Genomic DNA, 14422 nt, shown 5'->3' with positions numbered 1-14422 from the left:
GAGATAGGCTACTCACTCCAGTATTCTTGGGCTTCTCTGGTGGCTCAGACGGTGAGGAATCCGCCTGCAATGTGGGAGACCTGGATTCCATCCCTGGGTCGGGAAGATCTCCGCGAGGAGGACATGGCAACCCACTCCAGTATTCTCGCCTGGAGAATCCCAGGGACAGAGGAGCCTGGCGGGCTACAGTCCATGGGGTCGCAAAGAGTCGGACACGACTGAGCAACTAAGCGCGCAGCCTCCTTCCGTCTCGGTTTGAAACTGGATTTCAGGGATTGGACTCCTCGGGATTCTGGGGGCGTGGCTAAGAGGGGCGGAGCCTGTGGGCGTCCTGGAGATGATGCCTAGCAACGTCGGGAGGAGGGGGCCAAGAGGAAAGCGAAGATCGCGAGTAAGCTGGTCCAGGCCCAGGGGTCCTCCCCGAAGGGGCCTCATGACAGACTCCGGAGAGGTGCGGGAGAAGACTAAGGCAAAGGCAAAGGGTGCGGGAGAAGTGACCACGTATGCGTTCGCAGGGAAGGTTTTCGTTCTGGAGAGGCCAGATCAGTTGTGCGATTCTGTAAAATCCCTAGCTGCTGTGCAGAGAACAGAGGTCTTAGGACCTGCGGCTGGAGGGGAGGTCGGAGGGGTGGCTGGAGCTGGCATAGACACAGAGATGGCAGTGACTCACACGAGAGAAGAGGAGGTGTCTGAGAGATCTGTACGAAGTGGGATAGACAGGACTTAAGGACTAATGGAATACAGATCTTCTCACAAGAGGTTGCTGGACCCCCAGGGCCTTTGGCTTGGGGCAGGGCCTGAGCTGCAGACAAGAGTTTTGGGTGTCGGTAGCTGGTAGAAGCTGAGGGGAACCAGGAGGAGAGCAGAGAGCAGTGTGAGCGTGAGATCTTGACCACAGGAGAGAGAGGCAGGACCGGAGAGAGGTTAAGGGGAATGGGGCTGGGAGGGCCACCAGACCCTAGACTGTGTCTCCTCCCCGGCCGCCTTTCCACCCCCTCCCCCATCCTGTAAAACACCCGAGGAGAGTGTGTTAGTGGGGTGGGGATTGTCTTTGAGGCTTGCTCCAGCTTGCTGTTCCTTGGTTCCAGGATGGTCTGGAGCATGACAAAGCTCCCTCACAACACATCCCAAAGCCATGGGTGATTCCTGTGCCAAAGGGGACCCTCCAGCGCATCTTTGGGACCAGCCAAATCTTCCAGAACTTTGATGATATAAAACCAAAGGCTACAGGGTTAACCGTGCCCCTCAAAGTCAGGGAACAGTGAGTGACTCCCTTGCCCAGGGGTCCCAGGTTCCTTCCCTGCAGAGCCACTGACATGCTGTCCAGCCTTGGGCCAGTTACTCTCCCTCTCTGAGCTTCAGCGAGCTCAACTGTATAATAGGGCTCTTCCACCTCAGCAGCAAAAAAAAAGGTTGGATGAACTCCAAGAATGGCCATCCTCCTTTCCCTGGGTCTCTGTCTACCCCTATTGTCTTCCTACCCAAGTCCCCCATCCTTGCAACCCATTTGCAAAGCCCCAGCTCTATGTCTTGGGCTTGTCCCAAGTCAGGGCCAGCCACCCCACTGCCTGTGGCCCCCTGCCCCCCACAGCTACCATCGAGCTCATCAGTGCTTGGAGCAAGAGGACTGGGAGATGGCCGTGCTCTTCTTCTCCCGCGCCCTCCACCTGGACCCCCAGCTGGTGAGAGGGAGGGTTTGGGTGGGCACGGGCAGTTGCTGTCCCACGCTTACACTCTCACCTCTCAGGGCCACAGAGTCCCTGTGGTAGCCGAGTGGCAAACCTCAGGGCGGATCGTGGGGAGGGGAACAGCAGTCTGGGTCCCCTCTCCCTCAGGTAGAATTCTATGCCTTAAGAGCCGAGGCTTATATCCAGCTCTGCGACTTCTCCTCGGCCGCCCAGAACCTTCGAAAGGCCTACCACTCCCAGCCAGAGAACAACAACTACCTGGAGCGGCTCGCCCTGGTGCTTTACCTGAAGGTGCCCGGCGCTGCCCTAGGCCCATACAAGGCACCCACCTCCCACCCCGGCTTGCTGGTTCTCCCTCCAACTCTGGGGGTTTTCCTTGCTCCCGGAGCCAGCCCTGACTTCCTGGCGACCTTCTTGTCCCTGTGTCTGTGTCCCCTTCTGCCACTCCTTCTCATGACCTCTCCTACTTTCCAGGTTCATCCACCACCAGGGCTGGGTACATCCAATAGAACTCTCTGCAGTAGTGACAATGATCACTTAGCACGATGATTACTGTCCATTCCGATGGCCACCAGCCACGTGGAACTGTTGAGCCCTTGAAATGTGGCGAGTGTGACTGAGGAACTCATTTTTTAATTGTACTGATATTTAATTAGAATCGATTTGAATTTGTATGGCCGTGGGCAGCAGGTGGCTATTGTACTGGACAGCACAGGCCTGGAGCCCACAGGCTCCCAGCACTAAAAAGACAAGAGTGTGACTGAGGAACTAATTTTTGAATTGTACTGATATTTAGTTTGAATCAATTTGAATTTGTATGGCTATGGCTATTGTACTGGACAGCACAGCCCTGGAGTCCACAGGCTCCCAGCACTAAAAAGACAAGGGTATCCCCCATTTGTAATGCATAATAAAGATGATATTAAGCCATAAAATCCCAAAAAAGTCCTGATTTTTCCCCCATGTTCACAACTTTGATGTCTTGGTTTTTAATGTCAGTAATTCAATTCTGGAAATTCCCTGGTAGTCCAGTGGTTAGGATACTGCATTTCCACTGCAGGGTGGGGTGGGGCCTGGATTAGATCCCTAGTCAGGAACTAAGATCCCACTGCCATGCTGTGCAGCCAAAATAATAGGAATAATTATTATTATTATTCAACTCTGAAAAAAGAAACATTCTTAAAACCAGACCACATGCTTAAACTGTCTGTGGGGGGCCTGAGGCCGATCTTGTTCTTTCTGTGTGCCCTTGGAAAGGTCGCTCCGCTTCTCTGAGCCTCAGTTCCTTCATCTAAAAGGGGAATGTTACCTAGTCCCAATGAGATAAATTTAGGGTTTTTTGTTTTTTTGCTGCACCTGGGCAGCTTGCAGGATCTTAGTTCCCCAACACACATCCTTGCAGTCAGAGCACTGAGTCCTACCTACTGGACAGCCAGGGAACTCCCTAAGTTATATGTACCCCTAAGAATACAGAAATTCCCTGTATTCTTAATACAGGGCTTGGCACCTGGAGCCCTGGTCCAGGAAGGAGCCTGTTACCGTTAGACCTGCTGTTCTGATCCACCTCTCGGGTTTTCTCTTTTCTCCCTGTTCCTACGTCTGTATTGCTATCTCTCTATCACTAAGTGTATATTTCTGTGTCTTGCTGTCTACCCAGCTCTGTATCTCTCTGTGTCTGTATCTCTCTCTCTTAAAATCTCTCTCTGATCTGAAGGACTCTGTCCCCATCCCTTGTCATTCCACCCCAGTGATGGCCATCCCTCAATTCATGGAGGCTGCTGGGCTGGGGTCACAAGCAGGATTGACAGTCCCCTGTGTCACCAGGGCCAGTGCCTTTTTGAGCAATGTGCCTTTCTGGATGCCTTGACCGTCTTCTCCCAAGCCTCTGAGCTCCAGCCTGAGAAATTCTGCTTCCGGTATCGATGGTGAGCACCCTGATCAAGAGCTTGCTAGCCTTTGTTCCCCTCAGCATCCCCTTCCTGCTCCTCTCACTGGGCAGACCAAGCACCTTTGTCCTCCACCCACAGCATGGCCTGTCTCCTGGCCCTCAAAAAGCATCGTGAATGCCTCTCATTCGTCACCAAGGAGGTGAAGCAAGGCACCACCAATGCGGATGTCTACATCCTCCGGGCCAGGCTCTACAACTTCTTCCAGAAGGTAGAGCAGGGCGGGCAGGGCCGATGGGTGGACTTCCTCTCTGTTTGGGTGCTAAGATTACAGGAGGAGGCTAGGCTATCCACCAGCCCAGAGGCCACAGCCCCCAGTGTGGTGGGAGCCCTGTCCTTCCTGAACCCTGACCAGCGCTGACCACTCCTGCCCAGTCAGGTAGTTGTTCCAGCATCATTCAGCCCTGGCTCTCTGCCAGGCCTGCGCCAATCCCTGAAGACCACAAGGTGAGAAGCCTCAGCCTGCTCTGCCCTCACGGAACTCACAGGCCAGGGGAAATGGCCCCCAGCAAATAATTACACAAGGACTGACTTCCTAATTATGTGAAGCACCATCAGAGGCCACCAGGCATCCCTTAGATGTGAGACTTGGGGTCACAAGGAAGGAGGGGCTTCAGGGATGAGTGAGTGATGGGCAGGATCTTGTGAACCCCAGGGCACCCTGACTTCTTCCTGGGGAGCAGCAGGAACCTCAGAAGGGTGCTCCCTGGGGCAGTGGGCCTTAGAAAAGTCCTTTTGGCTGCCAGGGTGCATGTAGGCTGGGGGGGTGGTCGCAGAGGGGCAAATCCGGAGACTGGAAGCCTGGGTACCATCCATCTGGATAGGAGTGGGGCTTAGGGAGGATGGGCAGGATGGTGGCAAGGAGGGGGGCAAGTTCTTCAGACCTTTGGAAGCAGGACTGGAGACTGACTAGGGGGCTGGAGAGGTTAGAGTGTGGAAAACAGAGGCATCCAGAACAAGGTCTGTTGTTCCAGTTTGGCCAGGGTGCTTGGGGGGCGGGGGAGGGAGACTCGGGAAGGGGAGGAACGTGATGGGCTAAAGTGAGCAGGGCGTCCTCAGGGTGCTGGATCCAAGAGCCTCCCTCTGCTGGGGGCTGGGCTCTTGTGTCCCACAGGTGAGTCAATGGGAGAGTCTCCTTCAAGGGTAGTAGACTAGTAATTATTGACAATTATTGTTGAGTGTTGGGATTGCAGCTGCTCCCTGCAACGCATAGACACATTCTAAGCACTTCAATCACATTTGTCTCTAAGGCTGACAGTAACCCTCTGAGGTTAGATACAACCCACTGTCCTCTTCTCACAGATGAGGAAGCAGGTTCAGATGGTCTGGCTAACTTGCTCCCCTTGAGCCCAAGTCCACCTATTCCAAAGCCCTGTCTCAACTTCTGCCATCTTTCACCTCCCACCCAGTGTCTACACTGCCTCTCTTGCCCTCAACCAATTACCCCACAGGACATGGGGTGCTTGCTAAAACTGTTGACTGACTAACTGACCTGCTCACCCAGTGGAAGGTGTTGGCCTAGGGATGTTATCTGCTCATGCCCAGGCCTGAATCTGTTCTTGGTTAGAGTTGTCTTGGGCTTAAAGGTCAGAGGTGTCGGGGAGGGTGTACCGGGGAGGACAGGGAGGACATGACAGTCATGGTCGGAGACCATGGCCTCCGCGTACCTCAAGTGAGCCTCGCAGAAGTCCTGCAAGGAGGAGGCATCTGTAGCCCCATTTTACAGCAAAAACCACTGAGGCAGACCTGGCTCACCTGAGGTCACATCTGGAAAGGGGCCAGTAGGGATGGGCCCTTGGATAGGATTTTCCCACAATGCTCCCTTCCTCCTTCAAGAGACAGAAAAGGCAAAAGAGCAACAGAGGGGTGGGGCAGGGCACTGAAGATGGGTGGCATGATGCTGGCCTGCCCAGAGGTCTGCCTCCCCACAGTGAACAGGGGAGAGTTCAGCTTGGGTGCAGCCCTGACGCCGTCCCTGCCTTGCACCCCCACAGCCCAACCTCTGCTATCGAGACCTACACAGTGCCTTGCTATTGGATCCCAAGCACCCACAGGCCAAGGTGCTGCTCCAGGTGATGGTGGGCCAGGCCGAGCAGGCACGCCAAGATGCCGGGGTCCTGGCCGTACAGGGCAAGTTGCAACATGCACTGCAGTGCATCAACTGTGCCATTGAGAACAACCCTCTGGACCCCAGCTTCTTCCTCTTCCGGTATTGGGTGGGGAAATGCTGTCTTGGGTCCCAGGCCCTGCCTTGCCTCAGATGTGTTGTGTGATCTCAGGAGAGCCCATGACACTCCCCAGGTCTCAGTCTCCCCGTCTAGTCTCTAAGGGTCTTTCCCTGCTCGCCATCAGAACTGAGGGATCATGGGAGGTGGTTTCTGCTACTGCTTTTGGAGAAGGGGCAGGCAGCAGCCTGTTAACCTGGGAATCCTGGACCCCCAAGCCTGCTGAGCAGTTTATACTGGGAGGCTCAGCCCAACTTAGCCCAGGAGAGGAGGCTTAGGTTTGAATTTTCGCCCCCTACCTCCCCAGCAAGGGCTCAACACCTCATTATGGGCCATTTAACTTCCCTGACCCTGGGTTTTCTCAATAAACAAACAGCGGAGGTAAAACATTCATCCTGTGTACAAAAACCCTTAGCAGAGAGGCTGGCAGGCACGTTGCTCCCAAAAAGAAAGAGAGAAGTTATTTGTAAAGGAAAGAATCATCAAGCTAGCTCAGTAGCAATCGGGGAGCCGCACAGGCCAAATCTAACGCATGAGCAGGGAGGCCGCCCTGCCACCTCCAGAGGTCAGAGGACTCAGAGCTGCATCCACTCTCTGGGACACCCCAAGCCGGTGGGGGTGCTCTGGCTCTCATATGCCTCTCCCGCAGGGGCACCATGTACCGACGGCTCCAGGATTTTGACTTGGCAGTGGAGGACTTCCTGAAGGCGCTGGACATGATGAGCGAGCACCAAGAGGAGCTGGTTCAGCAGGCCCAGCGCCAACTGCTGCTGGCCTACAACGACTTCGCGGTGCACTGCTACATGCAGGGCGCCTACCAGGAGAGCGTGCTGCTGCTCAACAAGGCGCTCAAGGACGAGCAGCAGGAGAAAGGACTCTACATCAACCGCGGCGGTGAGTGGGGTCCCGGGGAGCCCTGCGTGAGCCCCTTGCCTCTCTAAGGCCTGGACTGGGCGCTCGAGGGCCCCGAGGGAAGGAGGGAGGGAGAAGGGGCCGAAGAGGAGTCTCAGTGTCCCACGGACACACTACGGGGTTAGGGGGGCGGGGAAACGTCTGAGAGACCATCTCGCTACATAGTCCTTCAAAATGCTCAGATCAGGTATCTAGAAAGAGGTACCCCGCTGCGCCGAAAAGCCGCTGCAGGTGCTGGCCACCGCCCACGGGTATTATCAGTTGCAGGCCCCGCCTCCTAGGGGGGTGGAGCCAACTGGGCCGCTGCTCCTGCGCCCTGGGTTTTTGCGATCCCCATTAGTCCCCGCGCTCCAGATTGCTTCTTCCAGCTGGGCAACCTGACCTTTGCTGAGGCGGACTACCAGCAGGCGCTGGCACTGAGTCCGAGGGACGAGGGCGCCCACCTGCGCATGGGCCTGTTGCAGGAGAAGTTGGGCTTCTGCGAGCACCAGAGCAGGTGTGAGCCGATGGTGGGTGGGGCGGCCCCGTGGGCGGGGCATACTGGGCTATGGGCGGGGCCGGGGAAGTCTGGGATGAAGCCGCCTGCTTGGGCTCCCTGGGTCAAAACGTCTCTGCTCTCCCAGTTAAGTCTCCTAAATATCAATTTTATTTTCCAAGTTTTCGCTAAAAATCCTTCACTTTTCTCTGAATATTGTTATGGTAATTGGGCTTTTATTATTATTATTTTTTAAAGTAAGTATTCAGTAGCATAAGACTCAGAAAATGGAAGTTCCTTCTAATACCTGTCTCCCAACGCCTCCCCTATCTGGGTGAGTTTGGTAAAGAGTCCTCAAGATTGATTTCTACGCATATATTAACAATTGCTATCATTTTACAAAAGTGAGATCGTGCTAAGCTAATATTTGATAGGCTTTTTTACTTCCCATGGCTGTTACATATAGGATGACTTCGTTCTTTTATTGTTTGCAAAGTATTCCATTCAGCGGAAGTACCACAATTAACTTCTCTAGACAATAGTCTGCTGATGAATGTGAGCTGTTTTCCTTTTCTTTTAATTATAAATAATGCAGTAATGAGACCCAAGACATATGTTTCCATCCGTTCATACTAGTAATTCTGTAGTTAGATTGCTGGAAGTTAAATTGTTGAGTGTGAAATTTTAACATTTTAAAGATGATACCCAATTGTTCTCAAAAAAAACAACGTACCAATATAAACTTGCCCCAGTAAAAGAAAGTCTTCATTTCCCCAAACCTCCCTAGCACAGAGTATTAACACTATTTTTTAACTTTGCTAATCTGTAGGCAAAAAAAAAAAAAAATGGTTCTCTTGCATTGGATTGACTTTGCATATTTAAATTGTGGGTACAGGACAGCATTTTTTCATGTGTTTATTGGCCATTATGGTCTGCCTAAATTCTTCTCCCACTTGGTTTTCAATTGCCCAATAGAAACTTTTTTGGTTATAAGAGTTCTTTGTAGGCCAGAAAGTTTGCTTATTATCTGCCTTATGTGGCAAAATATTCTTCCCTATTTGCTGCTTTCTTTTGTGGTGCTTTTGCTACTAAATAATGGGATTTAATTGTGGTCAAATTAGGGTTTTTTTTTTCATATTTAGCTGCTGGGTTTATGACATTCAGAAAGTCCTTCCTATTCCAAGATCATAAAAATGTTCACTTATTTTGGGACTTTACACTAGCATTTAAGTGTTGGGTCCATCAAGAGGGGTGTTGGTGGCAGGGAGCAGAAACTAGCCTGGTTTTCCCCAGACTCCCCAGGGAGGTCCAGCAGCCCCTATTCCTCCCAGGTGGCCCAGCTCAGAGCACCCTGTGGCCCACTGTGTCCTGCAGGCAGTTCCAGAAGGCAGAGAACCACTTCTCAATGGCCATCCAGCACAATCCCCAGAAGCCCCAGTACTACCTGTACCGCGCCAGGAGCCGGCAGCTCATGCAGAACATTTTTGGAGCCCGCCAGGATGTTGCCACTGTTCTGCTCCTTGACCCCAAGCAACCCAAGGTGTGTTCTTGCTGGGCCAGGAGGGTAGGCTCCAGAGTCAATACCTCTGACCACCTAAAGATACACCCTGTCCCTAAAAGAAACCTGGATTCTTAGCAGTGATAAGCACTGCTAATGCCAGAGCATACATAGTATATGTACCTTCTCTGGTGGTTCAGCGGTAAAGAATCTGCCTGCCACTGCAGGAGACACAAGTTCAATTGCTGCGTTCAGAAGATCCCCTGGAGAAGGCAATGGCAACCCACTCCAGTATTCCTGCCTGGGAAATCCCATGGACAGAGGAGCCTGATGGGCTACAGCACATGGGATCACAAGAGTCAGGCACGACTGAGTGGCTAAGACAATAATGATGCCAGAGCATTTACTATGTGCCAGGCACTGTTCTTGGAGAAGGAAATGGCAACCCACGCCAGTATTCTTGCCTGGAGAGTTCCATGGATAGAGGAGCCTGGAAGGCTACAGTCCATGGGGTCACAAAGAGTTGGACACGACTGAGCAGGTAACCCAGAGCCAGGCACTGTTCTAACCATTTCAGCTTATATCCCCCCGTTTAACCCTCTTTAACACCTACGAGACAGGTAACATTATCGTCACCCCATAATCTACAGAGGGAAGAGGGTAGAGCTCAGAGAAGTCAGTTCCCTTTCCCCAGGTCATAGAACTTGGAGGTCACACCCTCCTCTGGCTGACTCTAGAACCCATGATCAGACTCAGAACTCCCTCACGTAATAGTTCCTTTCTCAAGATCTCCCAATAGTTCGGGCCCAAAGGGTCTGGCCCTTTAGAAACAACAGTTTATAAAAGGGCTTCCCTGATGGCTCAGATGGTAGAGCCTGCCTGCAATGCAGGAGACCCAGGTTCGATCCCTGGGTTGGGAAGATCCCGTGGAGAAGGAAATGACAGCCCACTCCTGTATTCTTACCTGGAAAAATCCCATGGATGGAGGAGCCTGGCGGATTGCTGCAGTTCATGGGGTCACAAAGAGTCAGACACGACTGAGTGACTGATGCTGAATTTGTAAACTCTTCTCTTCTTCGGCCCTGAGAAGGGACTCTGCCAGTCAGGGCAGTGCCACCCCTGTCCTGGCCCACACCTGACTCTGGTCACCTTCCTTCCTGGCAGCTACTTCCGCTGATGACCAACCTTTTCCCCGGCATGTCAGTGGAAGAGGTGCTAAGCAGCCAGGTGGCGAACCTGGCTAGGTTGCAGCTGGAGCGAATGGTGGAGCACAGGGTGTACACCAGCACCCCTCAGGACATCCTGGGGTAAGTTTCTACAGGAGGGCCCACAGGCCCAGAGTTGGGGGACAGCTGGGGCTCAAGGCACCTACTTGCCTTTTCAGGCCACCATCCAGTCCTAGGAATGGTGGGGGTGAGTCAGAGAGGCTTACCCAGCGCTGACAACTCGCTTTGGCAGGCGGCTCAAGGATCGGGAACAGAGGGCCCGGGCCCTGATCCTCTCTTGGAAGCAGGAGCCACCTTTACTGGAGACCCCCAAGGAGATGGAGGCCCCTCTCCAGTTCCCGCAGGCAAAGCCAGAAGGCCCAGAGGAAGAGGTGCAGGTTCCTGGGAAGAAGGTACGTGCACCCCACGCCAGGGCCGGGTTTCCTGGAGGTGCAGGGAGGACTGTACCCCAAGCCAGGGCTGAGGGCTGCAGGCTGGCTAGAGGCTGGCTCTGCCACCACTCAGCTATGTGACTTGGGCTGGGGACATGTTGCTGTGAGGTGGAGAATGTACAAGTAAAGGGGTACACCTGAAGGAGTGCAGGTGAGAATGGGGGCCCCTCACAGAGGGAGGCTTCCTACACTTTGTCCACACTCACCTTCCCTGGTGGCTCAGACTGTAAAGATCTGCCCGCAATGCAAGAGATCTGGGTTTGATCTTTGGGTCAGGAAGATCCCCTGGAGAAGGGAATGGCAACCCACTCCAGTACTCTTGCCTAGAAAATTCCATGGATGGAGGAGCCTACAGTCCATGGGGTCGCAAAGAGTCGGACACAACTGAGCAACTTCCCTTTCTTTCACCTCTAGTTGCAGTGAGGGGGGCTCCTCTTTGCTGCGGTATGCAGGCTTCTCATTGCAGGGGCTTCCCTTGTCCCGGGGCATGGGCTCGAGGCCCACGGGCTCAGTAGTTGCAGGTCATGGCTCTAGAGCTCAGGCTCAGGGGTTGTGGTGCACTGGCTTAGTTGCCCTGTGGCATGTGGGCTTTCCCTGGGCCAGGGATTGAACCTGTGTCCCCTGCATGAGCAGGGGGATTCCTAACCACTGGACTACCAGGGAAGCCCCCAGAGTTTTAACACTTGAATTCATTTCTAAAAACTTTTCATTGAGTGGAACATAAAGTACATGAATCCTCAGCTAACTGATGAATTTTCACAAACTGAATACCCGCCATGACTCCATTCTCCAGCTCAAGAAAGAACACATTCCCAGTTTTCCAGAAGCCCCTCTCACCTGGCTCTGGGCCCCTCCTCCGTCAGGGCTGTTCTGATTCCTAAACCGCCGACAAGTGCACTGGTCCTTCTCGATGGAGGATGGTACCTGCCTGTTTGCTTCTGGCTCTGTTCATTAAGCTTCCAAGTTGGTAAGAGGCATCCAAGTTGATTGGTCCTTCTCATTCCTGTGGACAGTTCCATCCTGTGGCTGTCCTACCATTTTATTGATCCACTGCTGATGGACAGCAAGTAAATTATGTCCAAGGGAGACTTTAACCATTGAAGTCCTTGGAGTGCCAGCATCCCTTGTCAGACATGGAAAAGGCGAGCTCTACATTTTTCCAGCTCATGTTAGGAGACAGAGCTACAGACCTTGGGTCTGTGTATGCCCTGAAGTTATCGTGGGCTCCCTGCTTAGTACTCCAGAGCCCTGCCCATTCCATCTCACTATCACATGTTCCCCGCCGTAGCCTGCAGCTGTGACCAGCTGCCAAGGGCCTGGCCATGGACTCTCCTCCTGCCCTCCCCAACCTGGATTCCAGCTCTGCTTGTGTGCCTCTTAGCCGAGTGCCAGGCTGCTTAGGCGTTTCCTGGTCCAGGCAATTATAACAATGGTCATTCCCTCCCAGACGTGCCGGGAGATGAAGTGGGATGAGGCAGGGAAGGTGTGGAGAAGCTCCTCGGCCCCTCTCTAGCCATTTGGCAGGGCGCAGCACTTCACAGCGTACAGAAGCCTTTCCCACACTGGAATTTGCATTTTGCAGATAGAGAGATGAGGACCAAGCAGCCTCTTGACACTGCTTTTCTCACGTCGCCACACCTGTCTAACCTGTCCACCCCCACTCCTGTCCAGTCAACTGCTCCATGTCCCCATCCAGCCCTAAACTGCAGCCCCCGAGGAGCTCTAAGTGGCTGGCCTTCTAGAGCTGTGGCCTCCCACGGCCTGCAAACTGCCCAGCCTGTCTCTGACCCTAGGAGAAGCTGAAGCCAGCCCCCAGCAAGGAGTCATCCTTGACCGACAGCTACATCAGCCAGACCTCTTTAGGCTCCACCTTGGGCTGTAAGTCCCCCTGTGTGGGCCAGTGCAGCAGGGAGGGCAAAGGTCAGGGGTCAGAGGCTCCCAGGCCTGGGTGTGAATCTGGCCTCTGCTGCTTACTGCTGTATATATATGGAGCGGGAGGGCTCATCCCAGCTTTGGTGGGGGTGCGGGTCTGGGGTGGCGGGTGCAGGGAGGGGGAGCGAGGGAACCCTCGGGGATGCCCAGCACACAGCCTGGGCAGCCAGCTCTCACTCGAGGCACTTCATCATTGCTGCCTGCTCCACCTTCATTCCCCGCTCAACCCTGTCCCTCTCCTCTCTGCCCCCTTGGCCTCTCCCTGAAACTACCCCACAGAGCCTATGCATGTCTAGGGGGCTTCTATCCTCAGTTCCGCCAGGTGCCAGCATGGAAGGGACAAAATGAAAAACCCGGGAATGCGGCTCTGAGTCCCGGGAGCAGCTGTGGGCAGTCTGGGAGGGATGGACGTAGGGGCGTCTAGTCCCCTTCCTGCCATTCAGCAAATGTGTTAAGTGCCCAGGGCTGAGCCTGTGCAGGGCACCGGTACAGGCATGAATGGCACAGTCCTTGCCCCAGGGAGCGCTTGGTCCTGAAGGGAAGAAGGGGCACAGGGACACAGAGAGCTAGGACAGTGGAGCCATACCGTGGAGGGGAGTCCTGAGAACTGTGGGTGCATTTAGCCCCCCTTGGAGTGGGGTCAGGAAGGGTTTTTAGGACCCAGGGGAAGTGTGGGCGGAGTACAGCACAGAGAATTGCTGCAGGCAGAGGGCCAGGTCCCTGCAGGTGCTGGTGGTGGCTGGACACAGAGGGCGAGAGGCGGCCGGCAGAGTGGAGGCCAGCGCTGGACAGTGGGGACCTCCATCTCTGCCCTTTATCTTCTGGCCATGACTCCCCTGTAGCCCTCAGGTTGCCAGGAGGGCTGGGCTTGGAGAGATCTGGGAGGCCTTCCCTCTTGGCCATACGAGGCCTTTGGGTCATAGGCAAAGGTGAGGCCTAGAAGCCTCCCTTTCCTGGGACTGTCTGGGGAAGGCGGCCTGACAGCTTCTCTGGACACATCCTTCCCAGTCAGAACCAGGTCCACCTCGGAGACGGAGATGTCCAGTACGGGTCGGGAATACAGGAGCACTTCCACCACTGTTGTGACAGTCTCTGACTCCTCACTGCTAAGGACACAGTCCTCAGACTCGGGGGACAGCAGGAAAGACCTAAGCCTGAACCACAGCCCCAGAGAAACCAAGTCCACCCCAGGCCACCACCAGAGGCCCAGCAAGACGGAGGTCGCCCTCATCCAAAGCCAGAGGCCCAGCAAGACGGACGCCGCTGAGATTCAAAGCTGGAGGTCCAGCAAGATGGAGGCCATCCTCATCCAAAGCCAGAGGCCCAGCAAGATGGAGGCTGCCCTTATCCACAGCCAGAGGCCTAGCAAGACGGATGCCACCCAGATTCAAAGCCAGAGGCCCAGCAAGACAGACGCCACCCAGATTCAAAGCCAGAAGCCCAGGAAGATGGAGGCTGCCCTCATCCACAGCCAGAGGCCCAGCAGGACAGAGGCTGCCCTCATCCACAGCCAGAGGCCTAGCAAGACGGACACCACCCAGATTCAGAACCAGAGCCCCAGCAAGACAGAGGCCACCTTCATCCACAGCCAGAGGCCCAGCAAGACAGAGGCTGCCTGGAGCCCAAGGCAAAAGCTCAGCAAGACCCAGGCCACCCAGGGCTCAAGGCGGAGGCTCAGAAAGTCCAAGGGTGCCGATGGTCAGAGCTGGAGACTCAGAAAGGCAGCTGCCACCCAGGACCAAAGCTGGAGAATGATCCAAAGCCCCAGCAAGATCAACGCTTCCTATGACTCAAGTTGGAGCCCCTCCAACACTGAGGCCACCAAGGGCCAGGCTCAGAGTCAGAGGCCCAGCCAGTCCAAGGCAGCCCAGAGCCAGAGCACAAGCCCAGGTTCCAGCAAGACCGAGGTCCCCTGGGGACTGAACCCAAGTCTCAGCAACATGCAGACCGCCCAGGGCCCAAGACGGAAGCCCAGCCCCGGCAGTGAGGCTGCTCTCTGAAAGGGATGCTCAGCCCTTCACTTCTTGCTGCAGTGCAGGGCAGTTCTCCCCACTCTGCTCCACGCTGCAGCCTCCCTCAGAAGCAATCA

The 14422-nt window shown here is 54.6% G+C and overlaps 1 protein-coding gene across 1 annotated transcript; it reads left to right on the top strand.

Annotated features, from left to right (window-relative positions):
- Positions 1-433: 433 nt before the first annotated feature.
- Positions 434-14333, top strand: TTC16 (tetratricopeptide repeat domain 16). Its single transcript, XM_068984942.1, has 14 exons — positions 434-451; positions 1089-1261; positions 1592-1682; positions 1836-1979; positions 3513-3613; positions 3716-3845; positions 5629-5843; positions 6509-6753; positions 7126-7267; positions 8621-8786; positions 9909-10051; positions 10203-10362; positions 12195-12279; positions 13342-14333. The coding sequence occupies exons 1-14, from the start codon at positions 434-436 to the stop codon at positions 14331-14333; spliced, it is 2805 nt and encodes a 934-aa protein (XP_068841043.1).
- The last annotated feature ends 89 nt before the right edge of the window (positions 14334-14422 follow it).

The sequence above is a fragment of the Capricornis sumatraensis genome, chromosome 1 (genome assembly GCF_032405125.1).
Source record: "Capricornis sumatraensis isolate serow.1 chromosome 1, serow.2, whole genome shotgun sequence".
Taxonomy (NCBI): Eukaryota; Metazoa; Chordata; class Mammalia; order Artiodactyla; family Bovidae; genus Capricornis; species Capricornis sumatraensis.
Note: the sequence above shows the minus strand (reverse complement) of the source record. Positions and strands in the feature narration are given on the sequence as shown.